This window comes from Thamnophis elegans, chromosome 10 (genome assembly GCF_009769535.1).
Source record: "Thamnophis elegans isolate rThaEle1 chromosome 10, rThaEle1.pri, whole genome shotgun sequence".
NCBI lineage: Eukaryota > Metazoa > Chordata > Lepidosauria > Squamata > Colubridae > Thamnophis > Thamnophis elegans.
This window is the reverse complement of record NC_045550.1, coordinates 43,800,979-43,818,585: the sequence shown is the minus strand read 5'-3', so window position 1 is coordinate 43,818,585 and position 17,607 is coordinate 43,800,979. Positions and strand designations below refer to the sequence as shown.

At 41.0% G+C, this 17,607-nt stretch overlaps 1 protein-coding gene across 1 annotated transcript in view; it reads left to right on the top strand.

Annotated features, from left to right (window-relative positions):
- The window catches only part of WWTR1 (WW domain containing transcription regulator 1), a 90,181-nt gene that overhangs the window by 67,965 nt on the left and 4,609 nt on the right, over window positions 1-17,607 (top strand). Inside the window, exons 3-5 of the mRNA XM_032225147.1 lie at window positions 6,406-6,611; window positions 15,696-15,829; window positions 16,981-17,093. Of these exons, the coding sequence (XP_032081038.1) occupies window positions 6,406-6,611; window positions 15,696-15,829; window positions 16,981-17,093 (453 nt within the window). The remainder of the gene's footprint in view (window positions 1-6,405; window positions 6,612-15,695; window positions 15,830-16,980; window positions 17,094-17,607) is intronic.

The window sequence follows — 17,607 nt, the reverse complement described above, 5'->3', positions numbered from 1 at the left end:
GGTTGTTCTGTTTCTGCCATGTACAGATCTGCACATGTCTAACTGCACTGTAATGCATATATCATATTGCTCAGTTTGTGTCTGGGTGTTTTAGCCCTGGGATGGACAAGCTTTTGCCTTAGTGCATTTTGGGGTTTAAAGTGTGAATGTATATGGTTTTGATTGAAAATCCTGAGCTTTTCAGATATTCCTGCAATTCATGTTACAGGACATGTGAAACGTCTTCAAGGGGAAAAAAAAGTCCAGTTGCCTTTTGAAAAAGCACCTTTGAGACAGCCATGACCTGAATGACTGAGAATCTCAATTCTGGGGCCTGGCTTAAATTCTGCAGCCAGAAGTTGGTAATCCTTAATAGCAAGATATCTGCTTATCACCACTCTGGAATCCCATGGGTGCTCAAATGTTGTGCTTACCAGAGAGTACAATGCTTCATTTACCAGCTCTGTCAATCTGTATAGGAACAGATCCGCCACAAAATAGGGTGTATATATGTGAGGGATCCTCAATCCCAAGGTCAGATCCAGACTTTGAAGTCCAGGGGGATATGGGCTATCTAGGATTTTAAGAAAATTTAGACTAGTGCAGCAGAATGTTACATTCAGACTTGTATGAAATTAAGATATTATTACTGGACTATTTTGGGGCAAGCACATGGCAGATTAATTCTCCAATTGTGGATATTCTTAGTTAACAGAGAGCTATTTGTGTATATAAGGCCATAATGTCCTCCAAACATTGTCAGTAATGTTTAAAATGTTCTCTGTGGTGTAGTGCATAAACTTTGACTTTATGGCTTACAATTTAATTTACTTTTAAAGAGATAAATTGAAAGCTGACTTCTGTTTCATTTGCAAAGTGGTGGCCGGTGATAGCACAGTTCAGAAAATATTTCCTAAATTGGCTCCATTTGTTATACATGGATATAAAATTGCTTCTATCTAATTCTGGGTGGGATGAAGGCTTTGAAAGCCATTTGGCTTGTTTTGAAACCGGCTGTCTCTGGTATTAAGCCACAGTCTTATTCCAGCAAAATGATAAGATATTAGTGAGGGTCCATCACATTGCTGACATGGCTGTTGAGTTTTCACAGTCTCTGAGGGTAACTGCATAGATTGTTTTCTATCCCTTTTACTGTAGATCAGATTGTAGTCCTAAGTGGCATTGCTCAACTAGCAATCTGTGCGAGGAGTCACACCTCAGTTTTAGATAAGAGGAGATGTGCTGTCTCTGCAAGCAGTGCATGTCACAACCAGAGGTGAAGATATTTTTGTCAAAATGTTCTCAGCAGTTTATACTGCTGCCCTATCAAAGGATAAAGTGGGATACTGATGATACTTCTGCTACAATTTGATTTATGGAGAGATTTGTGGCATTACTGAAGAAAGAAATAGAACATCTGAAAATCGGTATTTCACGCTCAATAACAATCCATTACAGTTTTATGTACAATTACCCTGCTTCAACTTGACAGTAAAAATGCTAACTTTATAAAAGAAGAGTATTGGAACATACTGGAGGAACTGGATAGTTGCATGATGATCTGATATATAGTGTTGCTGTGATGTTTATTGACTGAGATGAGGTCAGATATTCCAATACACACACACAAACACACACGAGCTGAAAGATGAATTACCGATTTCCACAGTCAACAAAGTCAAGTCAAAGACTGAGATAAATCATTCAAAGTGGGTTGACAGCTTGGGATCCTTGCTGTCATTTCCGACTACATTATGCAGCACACCAATCTGGGTTCATATGTATGGGTTCACCTACAAATGCGTGCTTGACAAAAGCGCGCCGACAAAACCGCGGGGAGAAAAGCGCGAGTTCGAAATCGTGCTGACGAATGAGCACAGAAGCGCGCCGACAACAGCGCGCCAACAGAAGCACGCTCTAAACTTAACCCTAAACTTAACCCTAAACCTAACCTAACCTTAAACCTAACCCTAAACATAACCCTGAACCTAACCCTAAACCTAACCCTGAACCTAAACCTAACCCTAACTCTAACTCTAACCCTAACCCTAACCCTAACCCTAAACTTAAATGTAACCCTAACCTTTACCCTTACCCTAACCCTTACCTTAATTGTAATGGCGCTTCTGTCGGCGCTCTTTTGTCGGCGTGCTTCTGTGCTCATTCGTTGGCGCGCTGTCGACGTTGCGGTTTTATCGCCGCAGTTTTGTCAGCGCACTGTTGTCGGGTGCGCATTTGTTGGGTCACAATATGTATGTATGTATGTATGTATGTATGTATGTATCTATGTATGTATCTATGTATGTATCTATGTATGTATCTATGTATGTATCTATGTCACTGAAGGATATGTGGCAAGTGAAGCTAAAGAATATTAAATTGAGCTATTTCCCGGCACATTTAGCATATTCAACCACTCAGTAAGCTGAGGAATTTTTAGAGGAACTCCTCAAGAGCTTGAGGAACATTTTCAACATCTAAAGTTCATTTATTATTGTAATTGATTCAAAAGCCATGTTCATGCAATGCCTATCACAATAAGCGTGATATGGTTAACTGATAATCAACCTGGAAAAGCAGCTATGAGTTGCAACACTATCAGTGCAACCAAACACCCCAAAACAAATTAAGAGTTTTTAAGCGGGCTTCAGTCATTTGATTTGAATCCAATATAAAACTCCACTTTCTGCTCAACTTCATTATATTTTTCTCCAATGATTTTGCCATTTGTGGTCCTGATCTCTCCTTTCTCTTTCGGAGGGGGGGGGCAATGTAACCCTCAACCAAGAGGTCGTTGATATCTCTGAATTGGCCAAAGTTTGTATCTCTGTGCTAAGAAAAGAGCAATGGCTTGGGAGCCATAGTTTCTAGGGTTTTTTTTTTCTTTTCCCAAAGACTGCAATGAACAGGGCAGGGACATTGTAATAGAAAGAAATGTTTTGTGTGGGAAATTTTTGGTTTTGTTTCCTTTTTTCTTTTTCCTTTTTTGCTTTTTCTAACATGGCTGATATCTTCCCAACAGCCTGTGCACCAATTGTATTATGTTTTATTTGGTGCTCAAAATCAGAAGTTCACCTTAGCTTTTTCTATGGTTTCTATGGACCTGTACGTTTTCAAGAAAAGCCATGACCTAAGATTATTTGTTTGTTATTTACAGGATATATATAAGGCTGCCCACCAACAATTTATAATTCTAGGCAGGATACTTAAAATGAATATTAACAAAAAAAAACACCTTCACATAGGCAAGGCTGGAAATATCAAACCCTCCCTTTCCTAAGAACTGTACAACTGAACATCATTAGCATGCTGATGATACTTGTCTCTGTGCCGACAATGATTTCATCCAGTTTCTTCATGTGGATGTTAAACAAAAGTGGAGAGAGGATAGAGCCCTGAGGCACCTCTTAAAGCATGCACCCTTCTTTCGTCCCACCAACAATGATTGCATCTAATCCTGCAGAAAGTGGGAGAACTATGGCAACACCATGCCACGTACTCCCAATCCCTTGAGTTGGTCGGAAGAATACCACAGCCAGTGGTGATGAATATCACTCAAAAATCAACACCAGGACACCATCGCCTTCTCCTGAACACACCACAAAGTGCAACCAAGGCTGCATTAGTGCACTCTCTCATGTAGAATAAAAACTCTCTTTTTATTCTATAAAAGGAGTCCAAATAGAAGGACATTCTTAAATAAATCATACCCCTATGTTGTTTTTCTAAGTCTTTCCTGAATTAAAAAAGTTACATTAGAATCCATCTTGGAAATTAGTGAACTGGCAAAGTCAGCATTGGTATGTATTTTGCTTTGCTATGTGTTGCCAGCTAAGCTTTGGTCTTTAATGCTGGATTTTTAAAAATTGCACAGCCTGAACAGAGAGAATAGGTACTATTTGTGCTATGTACGCTTCAAAAATAATTCAGAGGAAGTATTTGGGCTCATGTCCTTGTTCAGTCATCCATGCAAGCTTGAAAAAAGATACCATGGAAGTAGATCATAATGCAACTCTTAAAGAAGCTACAACTTTCTTTCAGGCTTGTGTAGACACCTAAGAAGGACGAGCTGCATTAATAGGTGCAGTCCTTCCTTGAGGTACTTTTTACAATGATTTTCAAAATGTGTATGGCCCTATATGGACTACCGGTATGCTTTTAGGACTACAAAGAGAATGAACAGAATAATATACGAAAATTGTTTCTCTGCTTAATTATGTAAAATAAAGGTATCTGTAGTTATGCCGTGTTTCCCCGAAAATAAGACAGGATCTTATTTTCTTTTTACACACAAAATATGGCTTGGGCCTTATTATGAGGGGAGGATTTATTGTTTTGGGGTTGCCGGGTGGCTGCTCTCTTGCGAGCGGGCTCCCAAAGAGCAGAGCACAGCCTCATAGGCGAATGGCTATGTTGCGCTGTCACAGCAGCACAGCACAGTAGCCATGAAGCGACCACACTCATGAGCAACCACCCAGCAAACCCCCTTTCCAGCCAGGCACAGCACCATTCACAGACTTAGGAGTATCGCCAAGCCATGTGAGCGCTTGTTTGCCGCCGCCCAGCTCCCGCAGCTTGGTGCCTTCAAAATGGCAGTGAATGGCGCTCTGCATGGCTGGAGGGGGGTTGTGTGAGTGGCTGTTCCGCTCTTGCTCACGTGCCTGCCAGCCTCACGATGCCCTGGCCCAGCTCTCTCCAGAGAGCCAGAGCAGTTCTGCTGCCGCTGCCACCACATGGCTTTTTCTGTAGCTTGCAAACCAAGTCTTCCGGCAGTGGCCGCTCTTGGCGTATGCTCTATGGTTGTACGCTCTGCTGGCAGCTGGCCCACAACCATAGGGCATACGCCAAGAGCGGCCACTGCCGGAAGACTCGGTTTGGAAGCCGCAGAAAAAGCCAAGTGGTGGTGGTGGTGGCAGCGGTGGCAACAGCGGAGGTGCCCTGGCTCTGCAGAGAGAGCTGGGCCAGGGCATCGTGAGGCTGGCAGGCGGGTGAGCAAGAGCGGAACAGCCGCTCGCGCAACCCTTCCTCCATCCGTGCAGAGCGCCATTCACAGCCATTTCGAAGGCACCAAGCCGTGGGAGCCAGTTGGTGGCGAACAGGCACTCATGTGACTTGGTGATACCCCTAGGTCAGTGAATGGCGCTGTGCCCAGCTGGAAAGGGGATTTGCCGGGTGGCTGCTGTTCCCGGCTCTTTGGGAGCCCGCTCGCAAGAGACCAGCCATCCAGCAACCCCCCTCTTCAGATGGGCACAGAACCATTCACCAACCTAGCAGTATCCTGAAGGCGCTAAGCAACGCAATCACCTTTGCCTCCCCCTGATTCCCGTGGCTTGGCACCTTTGAGATATCGCTAGGTTGGTGAGCGGCGCTCTGCCTGGCTGGAGGAGGGGTTGTCCAGGGGGCTTAATTGTGGGGGAGGGCTTATATTTTTGCCCACCAGAAAAATGTGGTGTGGCCTTATTATCAGGACATGTCGTAATTTAGGGGAAACACGATATGTTTGTTTACCTATGCCTACTTGCGCTTAACTGTTAGGCATATTGTCAGGAATAGCTGTACATTTGAAGAGATGGCCTTACCTGTTCTCTTCAAGCAGAATAGAAGTGAACCCCATTTAGAAACTGTCCATGCATTGTGGATGAAACTGCCTTCAAAAACAATCCAAAAGGTTTAGCTAAATGAAACATAGTGGCAAAAATGCAGCTGGGAACACATTCTTGTGTTCAAAGCACTGCTGTTTCCTATCTTCTTGTTCTACTTCCTAACATCCCCTTAGATTTTTAAACTGAGGTCCCGTTCTGAGTATTTTCATCTCCTGAAATATGGCAACTAGTCACTCGATAAAAATGGGCATTGCATGATAGACTCATAACATTTTTTAAAAATGACATCTCCACAATTATCCAGCAGGCACCTAGAGGGATGTTTTTTGGTGTTTGTTTATAAAAATCTGCATATCGTATGTGATTATGAGGTTTAGTAGCTTTTAAAACTGAATATTTAACCATGGTGGCCCAATGGTTAGAATGCAGTATTGCAGGCTCATTCTGCTCACCGTCAGGGGTTCGATTCTGACTAGCTCAAGGTTGACTCATCCTTCCAAGGTCTGTAAAATGAGGACCCAGATTGTTGGGGACAATGTGCTGACTCCGTAAACCGCTTATAGAGGGCTGTACAGCACTATCAAGCAGTATATAAGTCTAAATGCTAGTTTGCTTGTTGTGATTTTAACTTCTGCTTGTTTTTAACTATGGATATTCTCCGTTGTTTTTAATTTGTATATACAGATGGGAGGTCTTTGGATAACTATTTTTTTCCACATATCTGAAGACAAATGTTACAAGACAACTGGAATCTTGATGGCATGAATAGACAAATAGAGCATAATTGCATTCTCATAATTTCAAAAATATGCTTATTCCGTAGTAATGAATCACCAGCACCAGCCACAGATGACACCCACTGCATCTATATCTCAGCAGAATCACCCTCCACCAAACCCTCAAGCTGCCTTATTGAACATGCCAAATGCTCTGACTTCCCAGCAACAACAGCAGCAGAAGCTGAGGCTTCAGAGAATCCAAATGGAGAGGGAAAGGATTCGCATGCGTCAGGAGGAACTCATGCGTCAGGTATTGCAAAAATGTGGGAAGGTATCTTTTCCCTGCTGTAGGTTGCCTAGTACTCCAAGTGAGAGGTCACTGAGTAGGGATTCCCCCACCCACCCAACCCTGGAAGATTAGCATCTTTTTATGCACGGCTAAATCTTACAGTCAGGAGAAATCCTGACCTATCATTCTCTTGATCTGATTTTCATCTTTCTTCATGCTGGGAGAGTCTATTTGTCCAATTTCTGACCCTCTCAAGGACTGACGGAACACTTTTGAAGACAGCTGCAAAGAGGAACTCTTAGACTTAACATTGCTAGCAGTTATTCTCTGGCTGGAAATTTTTCTCATTGGGTTGTGTAATTTTGCTTAGGCTTGAAGGGTTAGCTTTTATTGTGACTCACATTGTTCAAAACAGATCTGGTGCTTCCTGTACTTGGCTTCAAAGCAAGAACTGTGAACAATTGCAAAGGATGTTTTTCATAGGGAAAAGGAATATTCCACCCTACTGATAATGTACTATGAAAGTATGATTATATGGTTCCACTTTGGTCAATATATTAATCAGCTTCCTCAGAAAAACAGTTAGCCAGTTACTTTGCCTCCAGCCACGTTGAAGGTTGAAGACAGTTGCTAAAAGAAAGAAGAGGGAAGGGAGGGAGAGAGAGAATATAAAAAATAAATAAATAGAAACTTGTCCTTAAAGTATTCTGTTTTTTTTTAAACCAAATCAATTTTTAATCCTAAAATCACATTTAATGTGATTTCTATGTGTACACACATGAATGCACACTATTTCCCAATAATGTTTCTCCTGTCTAGAAGACATTTTTTTTAAAAGACTCTGTGAATATCTACCAACTAGAGTTCAAATTGTTTAAAGGATTGCAGCCGGTAAGCAAAATTGTTTGCTTGCTTTTTAATTGGGAGTAAGCCCGACTGAACTGGATAGATATGATTTCAGACTAAACATAAGTAAGTTCAGAATGTGAAACTTTTGAAGCAGAGGAGGAGGTGGAGTAAACTATCAAATCTACAGTGTTATTTTGCCTTTGGGATTTGGATCTAACCTCCTTCAGCTATTCCAGGGTAGCATTTGTTTATACTGTATTTAGTAATACAGTCTCACATTTCTTGGCAGCAGAATGAATTATGTTTTCTATTTGTGTAATGACACCAGTTGGCATATAATTTCTAAAGGTTTATTAATGCTCAGTGAGATGTTTTAAGATACGATGAACCCAGCAGGTTATATCAAAACTTGTGCCTTGAAATCTCCTCCTTTTTATTTTTTGTTTATTGTTTGATTGCTTGTAACTATCTGAAAAAATGAAAACATTTCATCTCTCTTAAAGGCAGTAATAAAATTGAGAAATGTGATATGAATATAAAATAATTTTTTCTAGATATTATTTTGCTGCAGTATGTTGTGTCTTTGTTCACAGATACTTTAAGAACAAGAGGTTTTTCTACCAAAATATTTTAAATGATGCACTTTAGACATTCCCATTACTTTCTGAATCTATATTAAGAAAGCATGAATTGAAAGATGAGGATTATTTTAAAATATACTAGTTATTAAAAATCAAATTTATATTGAATTTTAATTCTACTTTTTCTCCTTGCTCCTTGTTTTCAACACTAAATCCTCCAGCTCATTGGGTTTTCAAAAAAATGAAGAGTGTAATTCAGCATAATAACTAGTATTGCCCTGAATTCCACTCTTCATTTTTGAAAATCCAATGAGCTGGAAGATGTAGCGTTGAAAATGAAAAGCACAGAGAAAAAGTGGAAATAAAATTCAATATAAAGAACACCAAACTAGTGCCTGTATGTTTAGCAACTATTCTTAGAATTGACAGTGAAGATACTGATGTGGTGTTTTTTAGGATCAGCAATCAACAGTAAAGTAACAAGAGATGAAGAAATACACCAAAGACTAGTCCTTGATAGAGTAATATTGTAAAGAAGGCCTTAGGAAAGATACTTGGACGCTCTGACATCCAAGTATCTTTTCTAAGACCTTCTTTACAATATCTTTGATCTGAAAGGTCAGAATTGTTCAGATAGTGGTTTTCCCTGTGATACTCTAGGGGGGGGGGGTCGAAGTTGGACTTTGAAGAAGCAAGATAGAAAGAATATGGACACTTCTCATTACCAGAAAGGACTCCTGAGAATATCATTGATAGCTAAGAAACAAACAATTGGATTATAGAACAAGTGAGACTTCTCATTTGAAGCACAAATGATCAGGTTCAAATTACCATATTTTTGAGATGTTATGTGAAGACCTAGCTCTCTGGGATAGTTGGAAGGAAAGAGAAGAAGAGGATAGGTGCAGCATTGGTAGAGATAAATGTCCAGATTGGGAACAGGTCCTTATGAATAAGGTCTGTTTATATTAATTTCTTATCATTAATATGAAACATAAAAGTGTCTAATATAGCAGTTAATATTTTAAATATAATTAGGCTGCCGAGGGAACATCCCTATCTATGTCCTCTAGTGTACAGTATTATAATACAGTTTCTCCAGCATGGTATTTTCCACTCTTCATTTTTGAAAATCCAATGAGCTGGAAGATGTGGTGTTGAAAACAAGAAGCACAGAGAAAAAGTGGAAATAAAATTCAATACAGTATTATAATACAGTTTCTCCAGCATGGTATTTTCCAAATAAGTTGGTCTCTTAATTCTCAGCCCAGTGTCTGAGAAACCTGGTACTTGTAATTCAAGCATATCTGGAAGGCAAGCTGCACAGATGGATGCATCATTACAAAATCTTAGTTGTACTATTTTAATTTTTCTTTTTAAACAAAACTCAGTATAGATTGCTGTTTGATGCATACATCAAATGCCTGGAATAACTCAAGTTTGAATATAGGTACCGTAGGGATAAGATTTTTGAAAATAATAATTGATGATTTTTGTGAAAATGGTTTATGTTTTCTTGGTGCATCAGGATTGGACAATATGCTTGCCATCTTTATTTAGTAACTCGGCATCAAATTTCTATTAGAGTTTGATCTGGAAATTTATGGGTTCAAAACAGTTATCATCCTCCCCAAACTAATTCAAGTGGGTGTTTCCTCTGGAGAAGTAATAAGGAGTCAGTATGAATATTGATTCAGTCTATAGATATTTCTATAAGTAAACTCACGCAAATAAAAATTAGATAAATTTAAGATGTCGTAACTTGGTTTTGCCTGAAACTAGGCAAGCTTGAAATGTTATTTTAGTAAAAAGTGGATGTTTCTTGGCTACAGAGTACATGAGGCTTCAGTTACTTTGCATTACTACTGATAGAAATGAGCAATCTTAGAAACTGAGCCATCTAAAGAATACCAAAGGAGGGCCTGGATGTTCAGTTGTTGCTGTGCATCACAGTATCCAAGGAACGGAAGTTTAATAAGGGGCAGGGTGAAACTAGACCCTTCCCGCATTCTAAAGGGGCAATTTAGCAGCTGTGCTTGTGCAGCAAGCTATTTCTGCCAGCAAGGTTCCAGGAAATGTGTTTTCGGAGATTTCTAAAATCATTTGGCATGTCGGGTTTTTTTTAAGGTTTACATCAAGGGCCTGTATGTGTGTGCAGAGACAGTGAATAATTTAGTGTACTTTAAGCCTGCATACATTTTGGCAGCTTTCACAGAAACCTCTGAAGGAGAAGGCGTTCTGGAGCTGCTGCCACAGCAGGCATTTCAATGCTGTAGCAATGTCAAATAGTTGCCTTGATCCTCCCTTTTGTTTCCACTGGCTGTTCTCCCTTCTCTCTCTCTCTCTCTCGCTTTCCCTCTTTCTCTCTCTCTCTCTCTTTCTGTGGTTGTTTTCATTTTGTTTTATTTTATTTTTGACCAAACATGGTGTGCACAGCAACAGTCCAAATGATAACAGACCACAAAGGCTCCCGAGGTATCAGTGGCTTTATTTGTAAGGAAATGTCAGTGAGCGTGTCAGGATGGGCTGTGAGAGGCAACCCCTTTGCCGGATGACCTGCTGGCCATAGCAAAGTGATTTGTCTTGTCCTCGAGACTGTCATTTGCCTGGCACTGCAGTAGCAACCTCCAAACATTTTACAAGCAGTTGTCTTTTCTGGTCCACCTGGAAAAATAGGGGAAATATGAGCTTTTTGAAGCCCTCTGAAGCAGCGGCAGACAAGCATTTTGGGCTGGGGCTGGGGGCATATTTGGAATTTCCAAGGACTTATTTAAGCATTTATCTGCTGCCCAACTCAAGCCATGTGACTCTTCAGTTATGTACAAAAAGAAGAGTAAACCATAATCAATATAAAGATAACATAACTATTAACTGTAATTATATTTGCATCCTGATTTTTATTTTATACAGTTCAAGGCAGTGTACTCACTGCTCCCTCCTATTTACCCCACAACAACCTGCCTATGAGACGGGTTGGGCTGAGAGAGACTGGTCCAAACTCACCCAGCTGGCTTCCATGCCTAAGGGAGGACTAGAGTTCACCATTCCTAGAGGGTGCAGCTGTAAAGCAAGTGACATAGAGAAGAACCATGCGGGATATACCTTTTCTCAAAAGGACTGGTGCTTTGCTTTCCAGCAAGACCTTTTCCTGTTGGTTTATTTTTAATTATATGCTTCTTTAAAAAAAAAAGAGATAAGTGCCAAAGTGTCATTGGGGCACATCACTGATAGTGGTCCTCTCAATAGAACCAGTTGGGGAAACCCTGTGAAAGAAGAAAGCCATAAAATATTTCTTACAAGTGGACTTAAAAAAGAAGTTGACTTATTCAGCAATGTGCTAGCTTATATATCTGCTTAAAAAATATATGGCGCCCATCAGCTTTCCCCAGATAATTTACAGAAATACTGTGTTTCCCCGAATATACGGCATGTCCTGATAATAAGGCCATGCCACATTTTTCTGGTGGGCAAAAATATAAGCCCTCCCCCGCAAATAAGCCCCCTGGACAACCCCCCACCTCTGACCAGGCAGAGCGTCGCTTATCAACCTAGCGGTATCCCGAAGGTGCCAAGTTGCGGGAACCAAGGGGGGGGTGCAAAGGTGATCATGTTGTTTGATGCCTTCAGGATACTGCTAGGTTGGTGAGCAGCGCTGTGCCCAGCTGAAGAGAGGGGTTGCCAGGCGGCTGCTGTCTTGCGAGCGGGCTCCCAAAGAGCCGGGCACAGCAGCCACCCAGCCAACCCCCTTTCCAGCCGGGCACAGCACCATTCACTGGCTTTTTCGGCAGCTTTCAAACTGAGTCTTTCAGCAGTGGCCGCTCTGGGCATACGCTCTATGGTTGTGGACTGGCTGTCGGCAGAGCGTACAACCATAGAGCGTATGCCCAGAGCAGCCACTGCCAGAAGACTCGGTTTGGAAGCCGCTGAAAAAGCAATGCTGGGATGTCGGTGGCAGTGTCAGCAGAGGTGCCCTGGCTCTGCAGGGAGCTGGGCCAGGGCATTGTGAGGCTGGGAGACATGTGAGCAAGAGCGGAACAGCCACTTGCCCAACCCCCCTCTCCAGCCGTGCAGAGTGCCATTCACTGGCATTTTGAAGGCGCCAAGCCGCGGGAGCCGGGCGACGGCAAACAGGCGTTCACATAGCTTGGCAATACACCTAGGTCGGAGAATGGCGCTGTGCCCGCCTGGAAAGGGGGGTTTGCAGGGTGGCTGCTCGTGAGCATGGTTGCTTCATTACTGTTGTGTTGCGACAGCGCAACACAGTCGTTCGCCCCTGAGGCTTTGCCTGGCTCTTTGGGAGCCCGCTTGCAAGAGAGCAGCCGTCCGGCAACACCAAAACAATAAACTCTCCCCTCATAATAAGGCCCAAGCCATATTTTGTGTGTAAAAAGAAAATAAGACCCTGTCTTATTTTTGGGAAAACTTGGTAGTTCTTAATTTTTAAAAAAACCTACTGTGATTAATATTAAAATAAACAATATATGTTGATAATGCCTACATCACAATGGGGAAAGACTACAGGAGGTCTTGTTCAGATTCTTGGATATCTCCAGTGCAGAAGATGATAATAAATGGGACCTGTTTGAGAAGGTCACTTTGTCATCCAGCTGAGATCTGATGATTTACAAAATTAAATACGTTTGATCAAAGTACAATCTCCTTTTAAAATGCTCCAATCATTCTTATTTTTTGGCAAAATGTAGTTCAGCTTTACCTTTGCTTCTGAGATTTTTCATTTTACCAATCTAGCCTACAGCCTGGGATTTCCTGGGTGTCTCCCATTTAAGTATTAATCTGCTCTCACCCTGTTCAGTTTTCACATCTTTGAAGACTGAGTTGCTTTACACCCTGATTATTTAAGAAGTGCTTTAATTGAAAGTGATGAATTCATTTAGTTACATAAAGCATTTATGAAATGTGTAAATGCTTTGTATGAAAATGTGTTTTACTTACTTAGAGTAGTATCTACACTAGTGTAGGAAGTACTTACATTTAGGAGTCTTGGATGGAAAACACCTCTACCCACTTACCTGCTGGTAAAGGGGAATTTTCTCACCAACCATGCTTACTATACATAGCAGCCATTTTGTCCCTGAGCAAGCATTCTCCATGCTAACCATTTTGCCAGAATATCCTTGGAATCTTTCCAAAATGTAAAATGTGCCCTTCCCGGCCTGAAAAAATGAAGAATTTTAGGAATAGGTATTCTTCTTTTAGGAATTGGATAAAATCAAACAAATGGTTTTTTCCCCCTGATATTTTGAAAGACTTGGAGCTGAAGAAGAGCACATTAAGTTCATTGGATTATAGCCAAGAACATTGGATGGCTGTATGTTTAAACTTGCAGTATATTTATATGTTTTTCTTTGAACATTTTGTTTTGGGAAGATGACAGAAAGGCATTATCTCTGATTTTTTTCCAGTAGAAAGTTTTCCATAAGGATTGCACCCTTTCACCATTCTTTTTTCCCACAAGGTGTCACTCTCAGGCCATCTACAGGGGGAAAAAATAACTCATGGCAGTTTCCACATATTTATCATAGACTTTTCTATTCCCATTTCACTGCTTCTTCCTGATTAGTTTCATGATAATATATAGAAAGCAAAAACCTTCATATTAATTATACAAACTCTTGCCCATCTATTGTAGCAAATTGCCAATTGCTAGCTGTAGGTTGCAGTTAACTATAAATGCACTCAAATCTTTTACAGAAATTTGTTGACTCAAGCAGTTTGGGTAAACATACTTCCCACTTTCTTTTTACCATAGCCAAATCAATAGTGTGCATACCAAACCTAAAGCATATAGTCTCTTTCAAATATAAAAACAGTGTTGGTATCTCCAAATTGACTGCAAAGCTCTGTACTGTTTAATGCTGGTTATATTTGTTGAAACTGATGTTAGGTCTTCCAATGATCTAGGTTTTTGGCTTTCAGATGGTCAAATAAGATGTTTTCTTGGTTTCTCTGGGCATGATCCAATGAGAAATATTTCCAAATCAGACTCTCTTCTTGCCTCCAAATTTCCTCTTGTATTTTCCAAGCACCTGTTTGTCGTAGATTTTTAGTTATGACTCCTTGTTCTTTTTCTGTCTGCCCATCTTTCTTTCTTTCTTTCTTTCTTTCTTTCTTTCTTTCTTTCTTTCTTTCTTTCTCTCTCTCTCTCTCTCTCTCTCTCTCTCGTTCTTTCTTTCTTTCTTTCTCCTTCTTTCCTTCCCTCTAAGATATCTCTCCAAACTACCCTTCCAAACTCCTAGAACTAGATGTTAGAATATTTTGCTGATTGAAATAAACATTTTTATTTACCACACCACCTGATATTTCATCACTTTCCTTGCCTACTATCTTCTTTAAAAGCTTATTCTGCAATCCATATCTTGAATTACTTTTTTCTACATTAGCTTTTACTGCTTTCCAAAAAGTGTATATGAATTTCTCAAACAAAATTTGGAATAATAAAAAGATTGCTGTATTTTATTCAGGAAATAATAACAACTACTGCTAATATTTGATTTGATTTGATTTGATTTGATTACATTTATATGCTGCCCTTTTCCCCAAGGGGACTCAGGGCGGCTCACAATTCAAATCAGGGGAGGGGGATACAGACAAGAAATAAAAAAGACGGAACATAACAATACATAATTTAAAAAACACACAGCAGTCATACCATTCGAGGCGGGGGGCAACAGCTCTTTAGCCCCAGGCCTGTCGGAACAGCCAGGTTTTAAGGGCTTTGCGGAAGGCCTGGAGGGTGGTGAGGGTTCGAATCTCCACAGGCAGCTCGTTCCAGAGGGTCGGAGCAGCCACAGAGAAGGCTCTCCTCCGGGTAGTCGCCAGTCGGCATTGGCCAGCGGATGGAATTCGGAGGAGGCCTAATCTGTGGGATCTAATCGGTCTATTGGAGGTAATTGGCAGCAGGCGGTCTCTCAAGTACCCAGGTCCAATACCATGAAGGGCTTTATAAGTGACGACTAGCGCCTTGAAGCGTATCCGGAGACCAATAGGCAGCCAGTGCAGCTCGCGGAGGATAGGTGTTATGTGGGTGAACCGAGGTGCACCCATGATCGCTCGCGCGGCTGCATTCTGGACAAGCTGAAGTCTCCGAATGCTCTTCAAGGGCTGCCCCATGTAGAGCACATTGCAGTAGTCCAGTCTAGAGGTCACAAGGGCACGAGTGACTGTTGTGAGGGCCTCCCGGTTCAGGTAGGGACGCAACTGGTGCACCAGGCGAACCTGGGCAAATGCCCCCCTGGTCACAGCCGACAAATGGTGTTCGAAAGTCAGCTGTGGATCCAGGAGGACTCCCAAATTGCGAACCCTGTACAAGCTTGTTAACCCCCATCCAGGCCCTAACAGCCTCGAGGCACTGGCACATCACGTCAACCGCTTCACTGAGTTGGCACGGGGCGGACAGATACAACTGTGTATCGTCCGCATACTGATGGTATTTTATCCCGTGCCGTCGAATGATCTCACCTATTTTGATTTTCCTATTCTTCTAATAAATCAGAAGAATAGGAAAAGAGATAGATGAGAGATAGGAGAGAGAAAGAGAGAGGGGGGGAGAAAGAGATTGTGTGTGTTTCTGAATGACTCAAATGACCTCCAATACGTTGCATTTCTGGCTGTCCATTCACCAAGACTGACAATATGTGTTCTTTTTTAACTTTAGGAAGCTGATTTGTACAGACAACTTCCCATGGAATCTGAGAACCTTGCCCCAGTTCAGACTGCTGTGAGCACACCTAACATGACACAGGACATGAGATCTATTACAAACAATGGGTCAGATCCCTTTCTGAACAGGCAAGTACCATGTTTGCTCACCAGCCATTTTATGTTCTATAATAAAGGTCTTTGCTTATCTATTAAAGCATGTGAATAGAGATTTCCATAGTGGCAATTTTGCTTGTATGTTACAAAAGCTTTAATGAAATAGCCATTTAATCTTTTTGATTCTGATCAATTGTGATCTGCTTACTCTGTATTTGCATTTTAGTGGTGTGTAGAAAATTGGCCGAAGGTATTTCTCATATGTGAGCAGACAGAGAGGGCTATAGGATACTAAATTGACATTTAGCCTGAGAAGGGCAATTTGGTATATTATGTATAATTAGGAAAATTAGGATAATTTCCTAATTATTCTATGTATAATTAAGAAAAACACCTGTACGCTAGATGCCATCTCTTCACATGGGTGCTGTCTCTGTCACTATAAATTTGGATTGACACTGCCATTTGCTTTTTAAACAACTGGCATCATTTGACAGTAGAAGAATGACAACCACTGGTGCCACTCCTTAGTTGAAATTGTGATTGGGAATCATGTATCATGCACAATGATTGCAGCAGGTGCCGAGAAGATGAAGTGGGAACAAATGTAGATGAAAGATGTAAGTCAACATAGTTTGCCAATGCAAAAGCTACCAGTGAGAAAGAGAGGATGAGAAGTGGAAGGGAGTAGGGTTGGATACTATAGGTAGTTGGATCAGTAGACTGAAAGATAAAAAATTGGAGCCTATGATAAGGCTAGGAAGCCTTGTTTAGAACACTGATACCTCATTATAAAGCTTTTTCTTTTCAATGAATATAGACATTGATCTGTGGGTCCTGCATATAAAATGTGTACTCTGTTACTGAGATATGGTTCCACTCCTTGATCTACGCCTATGTTCTTTGGGATTTGAGATACACTGGCTACAAAATTGCCAGGAGAGCTAAAATTATAATGCCATAACTTGTAATGTATAAATTTTAGTTTAAGAAAAATAAGATTTCCAGTTGCCAAATCCTGTGATAGATAGAAGTTTTCAACCTGTCACAGGCGAACTCACACAATACTGGAGTACATTGAGAGCTATCTAGAAACTTTAGCCAATTATTTAGTAAGCCATTCTGGGGACAGACACGTGATGGGCACAGTCTTGACCACGGACTTTTCATGTCTCAATTCATAGTGGGCCATACCATTCCAGGGAGCAGAGCACAGACAGTGGCCTAGGCTTAGGATGTTACAGCATACCGACTACACCTGAAGACTTCCTCAGCAATGTAGATGAGATGGACACAGGTATGAACAAGAAGTGTATTTTTCTTCTTAACAAAATTATAAACAGTAGGCTCAGCCAATGACACTTTTATACTTGTCTGAATTATATACTCAATTGCCCAGTTATTGAATAAACGTTACCTTCCAATTTGTTCAAGAACTGCAGTCCCAACATCCCCAGTAAGACTGATATTGCATATGCTTCAGTATGCAACCAAGAAGATCCTGATTTTTAGCCCTCAAGTTTATGTACTGTACATCCCAATTTTCCTCCAATTTTAATCTTACATTGTACTGAAACTGTACTCCCTGAATCTTTTTAGCTTTCTAAAAGTGTCTGCCAGAGTGTGGGTGACCAACCAAGGAATTGTTTTAGATTTGTGGACAGAGTCCCTTTATCCTCTCTTTCCTTTTGAAATTTTAAGTTGTGCACTGTTAAGGTGTATTTCCTAGGTACCTTAGTGAAAAAGACTGCTGCTGGAATTTTTGATAGTTTTTGATAAAACCCTTAGCTTTTTGGACTGAAATCTAGATA